The 13,355-nt window shown below is 48.8% G+C and overlaps 1 protein-coding gene across 1 annotated transcript; it reads right to left on the bottom strand.

The window, feature by feature from the left end:
* Positions 1–369: 369 nt before the first annotated feature.
* Positions 370–1,032, bottom strand: LOC141028203 (protein SLENDER RICE1-LIKE 1-like). Its single transcript, XM_073506071.1, has one exon. It carries the CDS (start codon positions 1,030–1,032, stop codon positions 370–372), a length of 663 nt encoding a protein of 220 aa, XP_073362172.1.
* Positions 1,033–13,355: the final 12,323 nt, after the last annotated feature.

The raw sequence follows: 13,355 nt of genomic DNA, 5'->3' as shown, positions 1-13,355 counted from the left end.
CAAAGGTTGAGCGATCCCGTCCATTACTCTTCACCATGGGCGTGCTTGGTTGCCCGCATAGAGCCCAACCAGGCCCGCACGGTGCATCATCTTTTCGGACCTCGGTTGTTTGGTTCCTCTCATACACTGTTGAGCCCGCATAGCACGATTGTTAAAGCACCCCTGGGCCTGGCCCGTTGGGAACGGCCGAATCGGCAGTTTCCCGAGAGCCAGGCCCGAGCAATGCTTCGAGGCGCACGTGGGTGGCTCTCTGAAGACGTGTGTCTCGAGTTAATCCCCCTCCCTCTCCCTAATCCTCGATCCCCTCTCTCTCCCTCTACTCCGCCAGCGCTGCTTCTCCTTGGCCGGCCACCGCCTACCGATCCTCCCCTACGTCCCCTGCGCCGACGATGCGGCCCCGTCCAGCCCCTCCAGCCACACCGCTGAGTAGTAGAAGAGTGCCTCGGTGAACCTGTCGAGGAACCCCGGTTTGTTGTGGTCCGCCTCTTGCTCGACGACCGTGAAGATCTTGGGCTGCAAGGAGGCGACGCAGTCTAGAACGGCGTCGATGGGCGCCTGATCGGCTATGTCGGCGAGGAGGCGGTGGAGCTGGAGCACGAAGTTGACCGCCACGGCCTCGCCCGGCGTGATCTGGAGCATCCACGGGTGGACCTCGTTGAGGCTGTTGGCGGCGACCCCGCGGAAGGAGAATCGGACGCGGACGGAGCGCGCGAGGTCGGCGAGGCGGAGACCGAGATCGCGGAGCTCGTCACGGCCTGGTGCGTCGGTGAAGTGAACGGCGACGCGGCCGATGCCGGAGGCGGTCGAGACGGCCGCGAGCGAGGCGTTGTCATCGGCCAGGTGCGCGGCCGCGAGCGCGTGGTCGCCCGCCTCGAAGGCGCCCGCGCAGCTCATGAGGAGGTGGCCGCGAGCGCGTGATCGGCTAGGTGCGCGACGGCATCGGCCAGGTGCGCGCCCGCGCCAGGTGCGCCGCATGGCCAGCTCGGCGGCGACCGCATCCCGTGACGGGAATGGCGCTGCAACCACGGCCATGGCAGCGAGTTGCGGCCCAGCGTGCGGATCCGCCTGAGTTGCTTCACCACGGTGACATCCATCGTTGGTCTTCGGTGTTCCGGTTGGATTGATTCTGAGCTGACTTTGTATGGTTGCCCGCATACAAGCGGATGCGTGTTTGATTTCGCCTGAGTCAACTCAAGCTCGTCCACGACCGCGGCGAGCCGGGCACGGCCACGACCACGGCAGCGAGTCGGGCGCGTCCACGGTCGCCGGGAGCTGGTGGTGGGCATGATGGGCAGTGGAAGCTCCGGCGCGCTCAAAGTGTTTGACGAAATGTCAAGCCCAACCTGATGGCTGTTAAGTTTTGTTGTTAATGTTGGTAATCATATGCTGTATGCAACCAAACACCGAGTGAAAATTGCATCTTGATGACAAGACCCCCAATGCAGGCAACCAATCAACTTGTAATCTATGTTTTTGACCCTGTTTTTGCTTATGCAGGCCCAGCTCAGCCTGGTTCGTTTTTCCCCTCTGAGTCAGGCCCGGCAGCGAAAGCAACCAAATACGCCCCATATTGATCCGGTAAGCCATATCTTCTGCACTGTGTCTTCAGCCATCGAGCGTACCCTGAGCTTATGCAAGTATGGTGCTCGCCAACTGCTGATCTTCTCCGTAGTGTCAAGGACACGTGCCACTTCTTCAACGCGAGCCCTGAAGGAACCGACGACCAACATTGGTTGTTTTGGCTTCAATTCCAGGATCCGCCGCATGGCGTCGTCCTTAGAGACAAGCCAAGGCAGCTCAAAGAGCTGCATAAGATGGCGCGTTCGGCGATAGAGGATATGCCAAGTCTTGTGGCGCAAGGAGCCCGTGCCAACTAGCTATTTTGAGCTGGTGCGCCGCCTTCAAGAGGGAAGCGCCCAAATCAGGAGGTGGCAGCAATCGGCATTCCGCGAGGGAGCTCGGCAGGCCTAGGCTGCCGTGCAAGCCCATTATCCCACGCTGAACCTGACGCCAATCGCCAAGAAGTGTCCTATCACCTATGGACGACAGTGGCGAGGAGGTCCGGCCACTTCCAAAGCCTAAGATAGAGGTGCACACAAGAGCGATGGGCAGATGATGCTTAGATATATGGAGATATCTCAGAGTCATTGACTCTAATGCAAGTGGGAGGCTGTAGGAGTAGTACCCTAGAGGCAACACTATATCTGGCTTATATATTCATACGTTAGTCCAATGTAATCAACTTAAGTACCTGTCATCAAGTGTGTGACTTTTTTTTTTGCTGGGGTGTGTGTGACTTTTTTTTTGCTGGGGTGTGTGTGACTTGATGGTGGAACCTTGTACTAAGTTAAGTTCATGCATGATTGTCCTTAGTCGAAAATGATTGTGGATGGACTCGCACTATCTAGACTAATGTGTAAACGGTTAGATGACTAAGGGGGTGTTTGGTTTCAGGGACTTTTTTATGTTGGGACTAAAAAAAGTCTCTAAAAGTCCCTAGCAAACCAAACAGGGGGACTTTTTGGGACTTTTTGCTAAAAGTCCTTAAAAGCACCTCCTTGAGAGTCTTTTTCAAAAAATTCTAGGGACTAGAAAAAGTCCTAGGACTAGAGAACCAAACACCACCTAAGTTCTACTACTTGTCATAGAGCATGGAGATGCTGATCCGGCTAACACTAAGCTGTGCTAAACAGTGAAGCCGGCTGGACTGATCCAAGGAACGAGTCGGCGTGAGTAAGCCATCATATGATCCCACTCGTAGAATGTACTCCTTAGACCTCAAGTGTTCGCGTTATCCGAGTTGCGGATCAGTCGACTTAGAGTCCGTCAAACACGGTCCGTAACTGGCACTCGTTTTTTAAAAAGGAGGATGTATCTCCCACTTTTGCATTTTATTAATTATTCATAACACCCTTAAAAGATAATACATCAGTAAGTCTGAAGCCACCATCTTGTCAACACCTGCCGCTGCTCCTATCCTGTGATGAAAGGGTGCTGAATGTCCGAGCCTAGTACCAAACACACATTACACCAACACCTAACATCTAATGTCAGATGCCCCATCCAAGCCATAATACATGGACTGGGTCATACACCGGTCCGGCGCACTTTCAGTAGGCACCACATGCGCACGCTGCAAGGGCCGTCACCTTCTTCATCCATCGATCCATCCTCCGAACAGATACTGACTCATCGACCTTGCCAGCCCTCTCTGCCATCGACGTCACCATAATGCCAGACAGCGTTGTCCTCCTGCACGAGTCCATCGCCATCCATCGGATGTCGAGTCTCCACTGCGCCACGCCGTCGAGATCCGCCGCTCCACCACCTACCGACGCCCAACCACCAAGTCGTCCACATGTCCGTCCAGCCGATGGATGTCCCCAAAGATGATGCCCCCATGGGGTGACGACGAAGACGTCGCCATCATCCGATCTAGGAGGCCCCTCAACGCCTCCAACGAGGGCTACGACGCCCATGGGCGCCGCCGTCGATGATAGCCTCCTCTAGATCTAAGGTTTCCCCTGGAAACAATGGAGCGAGGGACGCCCCCACCATCGCCTCCAACGAGAAAAACGACACCCACGGGCGCCGCCGATGATGGTGGCATCCTCACCCACTTCAGCAGCTAGGCCACTGTAACGCCCCAAGACCGGCGCTCCAGATGTCTTCCTTGTTTTGCGTGCCAGCTGTGTTATTTATTTGTTTGTTGCATCTCATCATCGCATCATGTGCATTGCATCCGCATTTGTTTTTTTTAACTTGCATCCGCTCGTAGTTGCCGCTTCTTCCGTTTCTCGGTTGACCTTCTCTCTGATCAACCGGGCCGCTCTCTTCTCTCTCTTTTCTGAGCTCATCAAACCCCTTGCCTTCGTTGACCGTTCCGAGACCAACCGTGTTTTCGGTTCCCTCTTGTCAAACCAACTAACCTCTCTCGTCAGCCCGCGATCCCCTCCCGCGCGTCCGAAAGTTGTCCCGTACCCGACCCGGTTTGTTGTTACCGCTGGATTCGGATCATCCCCAAACATCTATAAAACATCATCGTTTCTTATATAGACTCTTCTAGCCTATTTTCCCGGGCCGTCCGATTACGATCGGAGGGACCGGATACCCCTAAGCTAACCCTTTCCTATAAATAGAACCTAACCCTAAATTTTAGGAGCAATGTCCCATCCATCCTCCTCGCGCCGCCACCCACTGGCTTCTCCACCTCGTCCCCTCCTTCCTCGGGATCCTCCCAGATCCCCTTCGCTCCAACCAGCGCAGCCAAAGCCTCCACCTCCTCCTCCAAATTCCCACGCCGCCGTCACCCTCTCCATTTCCCTCGGGATCACCAGCAAGCCAACCAATAGCGCTCACCTCCAGATCCACAAATCCATCCATCCCGCAGCTTCCCCTCGATCCCGCCGCCTCCTTGCTCGGGAGAGCAAAGGCTCGACCCCGAGCCTCCCGTGCGCCTCCACCTCCCTGCCGGAGCAGCACCAGCAGCTCCCCGCTGCCCCGCTCCTTTCCCCTCCTCCGGCGACCGCTGCCGACGGACCAGGCCGGACCTCGCGCCCCTGCCCTTTCTCTTCCTTTCTTCTTCTTCCCGTGCCTCACATCTCTCTGTTACCTCTCGTTCTCTCTCTCGCAGGAACCGGACGCAGCCGTCGAACGCCATGGCCGCCCCTCGCCTCCTCACTTTGTTCCTGGACCCCTGCGCCCCGTCACCCGCGTCCAGCGCCGCCATGGATTCGCGCCAAGAGCTCCTATGGGCCCCGAGGACCTCACCGCCGGGGTCCACTTCCTCCGGCCACCTCCAGCGCCACCACAGCCTCTGCACGGCCGCCGCGCGCGCCTGCCTTCATTCCCCGCACCCGAAGCCCAGCAAGACAGCCGCCGCTGACCCTTGCTTCCTCTGCTTCGAGCGACAGGACGATGTCACGCCTGCGTTGACTCTGCATCGACCACGACCCCACCTCCTCTGCTTCACGCGTAGCCCAGCTGCCCAGCGCCTCCTCAGGCCCAATGTGAGCAGCTCCCACCAGCCCAGACCCATCAATTTCGGCCCGCATGTGTTTTTTTCCTGCCTGCGAATTTGTCTAATTATCCAGAGTATTGCAGATTTGCAGAAAAACCCCTATATGTTCATGCATCTAATAACTAATTAATCATGCATCATATTAAAATGATTTAAATATGTAAAATGCTTAGAATTTTATCTAGTTTCACATTATGCCACTTTCATCCATGTTTAAAATGTTTAAATTGCTGTTTGGTTAAATTTGCTCAAATGCCATGTTAAAATGATTTATTTCATAACTAAATAACCGTAGCTTGGATTTTAATAAACTTTATATGTAAATGGGGTAGAAAAATGCCTAGTTTAACATGGTGCACTTTATTTTGCTGTTTAACAACATTAAAATTGTGTTTATGGCAGAACAGTACCAAATCCAAAATATGCATATGAGGATTTTTCGGAATTGTTGTTTGTTATTCCCGGCCTCATTTAACTTGCTTAAATAGTTAGTTTATTTATGCTTCGCCTCTTGCCATGGTTAACAACATTTAATATTGTGGAGTAGATTAAACGGGAGAGAACTAAATAATTGTTGTGGTGTTTCGTCAATATGCAACTCGTTGCATATTGAGCTCCACTTAATTTGTAGTGTTGTTTGTTGCACTTTGCCATGTCATGCCTCATTAAATCGGACATGCATCATACTTTTTTTTGCATCATGCCATGTGTTTGTGGTGGTTGTTTACCATGTTGTTTGCTTCTTTCCGGGTTGCTTCTCTCGTTACCTTCGGTTTCGTTCCGGAGTTGTGAGGATTCGTTCGACTACATCCGTTTGTCTTCTTCATAGACTCGTTCTTCTTCCTAATGGGATTTCAGGCAAGATGACCATACCCTCGAAATCAATTCTATCTTTGCTTGTTAGTTGTTCGCTCTATTGCTATGTCGCGCTACCTACCACTTGCCATATCATGCCTCCCATATTGCCATGTCAAGCCTCTAACCCACCTTTCCCAGCAAACCGTTGTTTGGCTATGTTACCGCTTTTGCTCAGCCCCTCTTATAGCGTTGCTAGTTGCAGGTGAAGTTGAAGTTTGTTCCATGATGGAACATGCATATGTTGGGATATCACAATATCTCTTATTTTAATTAATGCATCTATATACTTGGTAAAGGGTGGAAGGCTCGGCCTTATGCCTGGTGTTTTGTTCCACTCTTGCCGCCCTAGTTTCCGTCATACCGGTGTTATGTTCCTTGAATTTTGCGTTCCTTACGCGGTTGGGTGATTTATGGGACCCCCTTGACAGTTCGCTTTGAATAAAACTTCTCCAGCAAGGCCCAACCTTGGTTTTAACATTTGTCACCTAAGCCTTTTTTCCTTGGGTTCTGCAGACTCAAGGGTCATCTTATTTTACCCCCCGGGCCAGTGCTCCTCGGAGTGTTGGTCCAAACTAGAGCCACTTGCAGCGCCACCTCGGGGAAACTTGAGGGCTGGTTTTAGTTGTACGTAGTGTTCATCCGGTGTGTCCTGAGAACGAGGTACGTGCGACTCCTATCGGGATTGTTGACACATCGGGCGGCTTTACTGGTCTTGTTTTACCATTGTCGAAATGTTTTGTAAACCGGGATTCCGAAACTGATCGGGTCTTCCCGGGAGAAAGAATATCCTTCGTTGACCGTGAGAGCTTATAATGGGCTAAGTTGGGACACCCCTGCAGGGTATTATCTTTCGAAAGCCGTGCCCGCGGTTATGTGGCAGATGGGAATTTGTTAATGTCCGGTTGTAGAGAACTTGGCACTTGACTTAATTAAAATACATCAACCGCGTGTGTGGCCGTGATGGTCTCTTCTCGGCAGAGTCCGGGAAGTGAACACGGTTCTTGTGTTATGGTTGTGCGTAAGTAGGAGTTCAAGATCACTTCTTGATCATTACTAGTTGACGACCGTTCCGTTGCTCCTCTTCTCGCTCTTATTTGCGTATGTTAGCCACCATATATGCTTAGTGCTTGCTGCAGCTCCACCTCACTACCCCTTTCCTACCCTTAAGCTTAAATAGTCTTGATCTCGCGGGTGTGAGATTGCTGAGTCCTCGTGACTCACAGATACTTCCAAAACAGTTGCAGGTGCCGATGATACCAGTGCAGGTGATGCCACCGAGCTCAAGTGGGAGTTCGATGAAGACCTTGTTCGTTACTATGTTTCGTTTCCTGATGATCAGTAGTGGAGCCCAGTTGGGACGATCGGGGATGTAGCATTTGGGGTTGTCTTCTTTTCTTTTGGTTCCGTAGTCGGACCTATGTGTGTACTCTGATTGATGTATGATTTATTTATGTGTTGTGTGAAGTGGCGATTGTAAGCCAACTCTTTATCCCATTCTTGTTCATTACATGGGATTGTGTGAAGATGACCCTTCTTGCGATAAAACCACAATGCGGTTATGCCTCTAAGTCGTGCCTCGACACGTGGGAGATATAGCCACATCGTGGGTGTTACAAGTTGGTAATCAGAGCCATCCCCGACTTAGGAGCCCCCTGCTTGATCGAATCGCTGACGTTGTTGAGTCTAGAACAAAAATGTTTTGAGTCTTAGGATTATATATATCGGAGAGTAGGATTCTTTTTACTCCTCAGTCCCTTCATCGCTCTGGTGAGGCCTCCTGGCGTAGAAGTTTTGACTTTTCTCTCCTCAAATTTCACTAAAAAAAATTTTAGGATCACGCGGGTATCTTGGAATTGTTCCGATGGTTTTGTGACGAGAACATGGTTCTTGGTACCTCCTGACATTTAGGGGTTGTGGCAGTGTCCTGGGGAGTTGAGCTCCGAGGTGTTGTCGTCATAATTTTATCGTTGCAGTTCTGGAATACCTGAGTTTCGCCGACATCGAAAATCTCTTTTATGCAGTTGTTGGTGAGATCACCTCGACGCCACCCAGTACTGGGGCGAGAGTTCGGGAGTATTGCCATAACTCGTATAACGGATGCTTTTCGAAGGTTGAGGTAAACGATTTCCGAAGGTTTCTTGGTTATGTGTTGACGGATGGATACAGCTGGATCTAGGGATTGTTAGTTTGGGTGATATATTTTATGTCCCTTGTATCCCCAACACCAGATTGCATAACCAGAAAGTTTCGGGAGTTTATAAGTGGGAATGCAAGTATCTCGTAGGATATCTTTCCAACACGCACATGATACGATATGGGATCTATCATATGTTTGTTTCCGGCTTATTCTGCAAGCCAAATCCTTGTTTGTTTTTTTGTTATGGTATTCGAGTTGCTTCGATGTCAAGTATTGATTCCATACCTTCCCTAAACGGTGTTCTCATATTTCTATGTGAATACTAATCCTTCTTGATCATCGAGGTTGCCTTGTTAATTCTTTTTCCAACCGACGTGCTTCTGTTCAAGTGGATCCGATCATTTCAACATTCGCGAGATCAATTCTAAGTTTTCTTAACGGCGTTTGTTTCATCCGTCCCAAGTTGCCTTTGTTTTTTCCCGCCCTCCCACCCTTTTTGTTGAAACACACAGATTTCTTAATCAAGTATCCATCTTATGGATGTGAAGTCTCTTCATTCTTTTCCTCCATGTTCTTAACCGGTGATTTCTCATGGAGATGCTCACGAAGCTTCAAGTTCATCATTCTTCGTTCTCATTTTCTTCTCCGGTGGACTAAATTCAAGCCTTCAATGTTGGTCACATTCCTTTCCTTGTTTCAAATGTTTTTCTCGTGCCGGTATATCTCTTAATCATTCACCTCTCGCTTTCCATGTGTTTCGGAGTGTTGAAGATATCTCAGGAGATTCGTGTTTTCATTCAAGATCCGTTCAAGCTATTTCGAGGTTGTTATCTCATTCAAGCCATTTAATTCAACCGGCGCAATCTCTTTTTTTTTAATTGTTCAACGGTGTTTCTTTTGAGTGGGCCCTAACCCACAGGTCTTTTCCAGGATCTTACCTGACTCTTCTAATTTTCCCGGAGCTTCTAAAATTCTTTTCAAAGTTTGACGTAAGAATGAATTATCATCAGTCAAATGTCTTTCTCCAAGATCTTTGAAATGCTTTTCATTGTTGGTTCAACCTTTCTAATTTTCATCCCGGAGTATCTCAACAATTCATGGTGGTGTTTCTCGTCATCATTCTCAACATTTGAAGACTGAAGAAGAGTTTCTCTTAAATCTTGCTCCATTCTCTTCAAGATTCATGGTTCTAGCTTGATGCCATCCTTTCATAATTGTTTTCGATTGTGAGAATTCTTTTCACCCATCCAGAGCAATTCAGGAGTCTTTTCAGTTGGATTCTCCGGAGCCCATAATCTCATAATTATTCATGCCAGCTTTCAGCTCTCGTTCTCCAAATCTTACCGGTGCATCGTTCAAGTATTCTCTAGTCCGCCCATGATCTCTTCGTTCTCTTGTATCTAAAATCTCTCAAGTATCTTCATTCGTTTTCCAATTCTTCCAGGTGAATTGTGCCTTTGTTACTTTCATTCTCAATTCTTACGGTGGTTCATTCAACATTCCTATTCCTTTATTATCGTATCATTTCATTCGTTTTTTCTAATCCTACCGGTGGTTCGTTCAAGACCTTCCCAAGTTTGTTCTATCTCTCTTTAATCATTTTTTTCAATGAGAATAAGTAGTATGCCAAATTCATTGCTTGTCATCAATGTAATTGGTGAAGGATAAGCATAATGTAATTCTTATTCTTGTTTCATCCAAGTGATTAATTCCTTATTCCGGAGATTCATCAAAATTCTTGATCTCATTTGTTCATCTTTCTTTTCTGGAGTTCCAAGTTTTCCGCATTATCTCATCGCGAAGCTCCATCTAAATCATCGCAAGGCTTCACCTTGTGTTGTCAACTTCTCTTTCTTTTTATCATCCTTTTATTACCGGAGTTCTTCATGGAGGCTCTACATGGTGCTTCGTCAAGGATTCTTTTCATTCTTCAATTGTTCTTCAAGATTTCTCTCGGAGTTAAGATCCGCCAAGCTATACTCTAAAATAAACATGGTGTTCAACACATGTTTTGTTTTTTGTGGAGTCCAAGCATTCTTCATCTTGCATTCTAAAGTGCAATTCGTTCTACCTTATCATTTGAGGTGGTGTTATGTCATTCTTGATAACTTGAGTTCGCGTTTCATGATTCACATGTTGTCAAGAATGAGATATTTTAAATCCACCAATCTCTTTGTTGGAGTTATCTTGGTATAGATTTCACTTAAAGCCTTCTCGAAGGAATGTTGCTAATTGTGGTGTCTATCAATGATCCAAGTTTTCTCCTATCCTCTCGGCGAGAGAAGTTTTCTACTCTCAAACAAGCAATTGTTTCCGTTAGTGGCGGGTTGTCACCTCATAATTTTGAGATGTGTTCCATAAGCCCATTACAAGCTCATTCGTTTCGTTGTTGGTTTTCCAATAACTTCGTTATAACCTTCTTGGAAGGATGCTTTCCAAGCTCATTTGTGGCAGAAGTTGTCATTTTCTTCTCCATTCTTTATTCCAAGGATCTATCTTCTATTATTTATTTCTTCCGGAGGCATTGTGATGTTGCTCTCTTCACTCATCTTCTCGATTTGTGAGGACCGTGTTCTTTTCGTGCGTATCCATTTCCAACCAGAGTGTCGTGCCCTCTTTTCAAGTTCTTCCCATTCTGTCAAGTTTTGCCTCCCTTCTCAACCGGAGTGCTGTCTGAAATCTTTCGGACCCATTGTGCCATTCTTTCATTAGTTCCGGAGGCAGTGTGCTGTTGATTTCATTAAGTATCCTCTCATCTTGTAAAGTTCATATTCTATGCCTTCCATTTCCAACCGGAGTGTTGTGTAATTGATCCTTATCGTTCCTTGTACATCTCATTTCAACCGGAGTGCTTGCATGTCCATTGTAACCCTTTTCTTATGTCTTTCAACCTACAAGGTTCCCGTAATGTTCCTTGTTCCTCTTTTCTAACGGATTGTTTTCAACTTTGTTCATCTTCGTTGTATTCTCTCTTTTAATTCGTTCAATCTCTCAAGGTTCGTGGTTTCACTCGTTTGTCAAAGAAGCAACTTAGTTTACCTCTCCTCTTCCTTGCTTGTTAGTTGTTCGCTCTATTGCTATGTCGCGCTACCTACCACTTGCCATATCATGCCTCCCATATTGCCATGTCAAGCCTCTAACCCACCTTTCCCAGCAAACCGTTGTTTGGCTATGTTACCGCTTTTGCTCAGCCCCTCTTATAGCGTTGCTAGTTGCAGGTGAAGTTGAAGTTTGTTCCATGATGGAACATGCATATGTTGGGATATCACAATATCTCTTATTTTAATTAATGCATCTATATACTTGGTAAAGGGTGGAAGGCTCGGCCTTATGCCTGGTGTTTTGTTCCACTCTTGCCGCCCTAGTTTCCGTCATACCGGTGTTATGTTCCTTGAATTTTGCGTTCCTTACGCGGTTGGGTGATTTATGGGACCCCCTTGACAGTTCGCTTTGAATAAAACTTCTCCAGCAAGGCCCAACCTTGGTTTTAACATTTGTCACCTAAGCCTTTTTTCCTTGGGTTCTGCAGACTCAAGGGTCATCTTATTTTACCCCCCGGGCCAGTGCTCCTCGGAGTGTTGGTCCAAACTAGAGCCACTTGCAGCGCCACCTCGGGGAAACTTGAGGGCTGGTTTTAGTTGTACGTAGTGTTCATCCGGTGTGTCCTGAGAACGAGGTACGTGCGACTCCTATCGGGATTGTTGACACATCGGGCGGCTTTACTGGTCTTGTTTTACCATTGTCGAAATGTTTTGTAAACCGGGATTCCGAAACTGATCGGGTCTTCCCGGGAGAAAGAATATCCTTAGTTGACCGTGAGAGCTTATAATGGGCTAAGTTGGGACACCCCTGCAGGGTATTATCTTTCGAAAGCCGTGCCCGCGGTTATGTGGCAGATGGGAATTTGTTAATGTCCGGTTGTAGAGAACTTGGCACTTGACTTAATTAAAATACATCAACCGCGTGTGTAGCCGTGATGGTCTCTTCTCGGCAGAGTCCGGGAAGTGAACACGGTTCTTGTGTTATGGTTGTGCGTAAGTAGGAGTTCAAGATCACTTCTTGATCATTACTAGTTGACGACCATTCCGTTGCTCCTCTTCTCGCTCTTATTTGCGTATGTTAGCCACCATATATGCTTAGTGCTTGCTACAGCTCCACCTCACTACCCCTTTCCTACCCTTAAGCTTAAATAGTCTTGATCTCGTGGGTGTGAGATTGCTGAGTCCTCGTGACTCACAGATACTTCCAAAACAGTTGCAGGTGCCGACGATACCAGTGCAGGTGATGCCACCGAGCTCAAGTGGGAGTTCGATGAAGACCTTGTTCGTTACTATGTTTCGTTTCCTGATGATCAGTAATGGAGCCCAATTGGGACGATCGGGGATCTAGCATTTGGGGTTGTCTTCTTTTCTTTTGGTTCCGTAGTCGGACCTATGTGTGTACTCTGATTGATGTATGATTTATTTATGTGTTGTGTGAAGTGGCGATTGTAAGCCAACTCTTTATCCCATTCTTGTTCATTACATGGGATTGTGTGAAGATGACCCTTCTTGCGATAAAACCACAATGCGGTTATGCCTCTAAGTCGTGCCTCGACACGTGGGAGATATAGCCACATCGTGGGTGTTACAGCCACCATCTCCTCATCCACCTTGATCCGCCGCCGGAAAGCCACCGCGAGGCAACACCAACCGACCAGATCCCTTTGGACCGACGATGAAGACAACCAAAGTTAGAGGAGGTCACATCACTGCGTGACCGGCACCATGGTCATACACACGTTGTCCCGAGGCACCCGCTCAAGATCCACCGTCACAGCCACGCCTCCAAGCCGCGACGGAGGGACGCCCCGCCGCCGCCATCATGCCCCCGCACGGGCTTTGCCCAGCCGGGATCCGGCGGCCGCGGGAGAGGAGGCAGAGGGAGGTGGAGTCGGAGAGGGGCGTACGGGATCGGGAGAGATCTGGAGGGGAAGGGAGGCGAAGGGGAGGGGGGAGGCGGAGGGGAGGGCGGACGGGAAATGAGAGATCGGGAAAGGGGAGGGGACAGGAGAGGAGACTTAAAGGCGGTGCTTGGGTTGTCTTTGAACCAAGCTGCGTGAGGCGGTTCACTGAGACGGGAGTTTGCCCCTCGTAACAGAGAGATGTTCTCTAAGGCCTTTTTTCAAAAGCTTCTCAAGGCCCTCTTTTTTTTCGAAAGCTTCTCTAGGCCCTCTCGCATGATACAACCGGAAAGCATGGCCATGCGCGACTCGGAAAGGAGGTGCGTCGCCCCGAAGCGGTATGCGAGCAAGTGAGCAGGGAACAGCGCCACCTTTGGCATTGCCGCTCCACCACTTGT

This window comes from Aegilops tauschii, chromosome 1 (assembly GCF_002575655.3).
Source record: "Aegilops tauschii subsp. strangulata cultivar AL8/78 chromosome 1, Aet v6.0, whole genome shotgun sequence".
Lineage (NCBI taxonomy): Eukaryota > Viridiplantae > Streptophyta > Magnoliopsida > Poales > Poaceae > Aegilops > Aegilops tauschii.
This window is presented reverse-complemented; position numbering and strand designations above follow the sequence as displayed.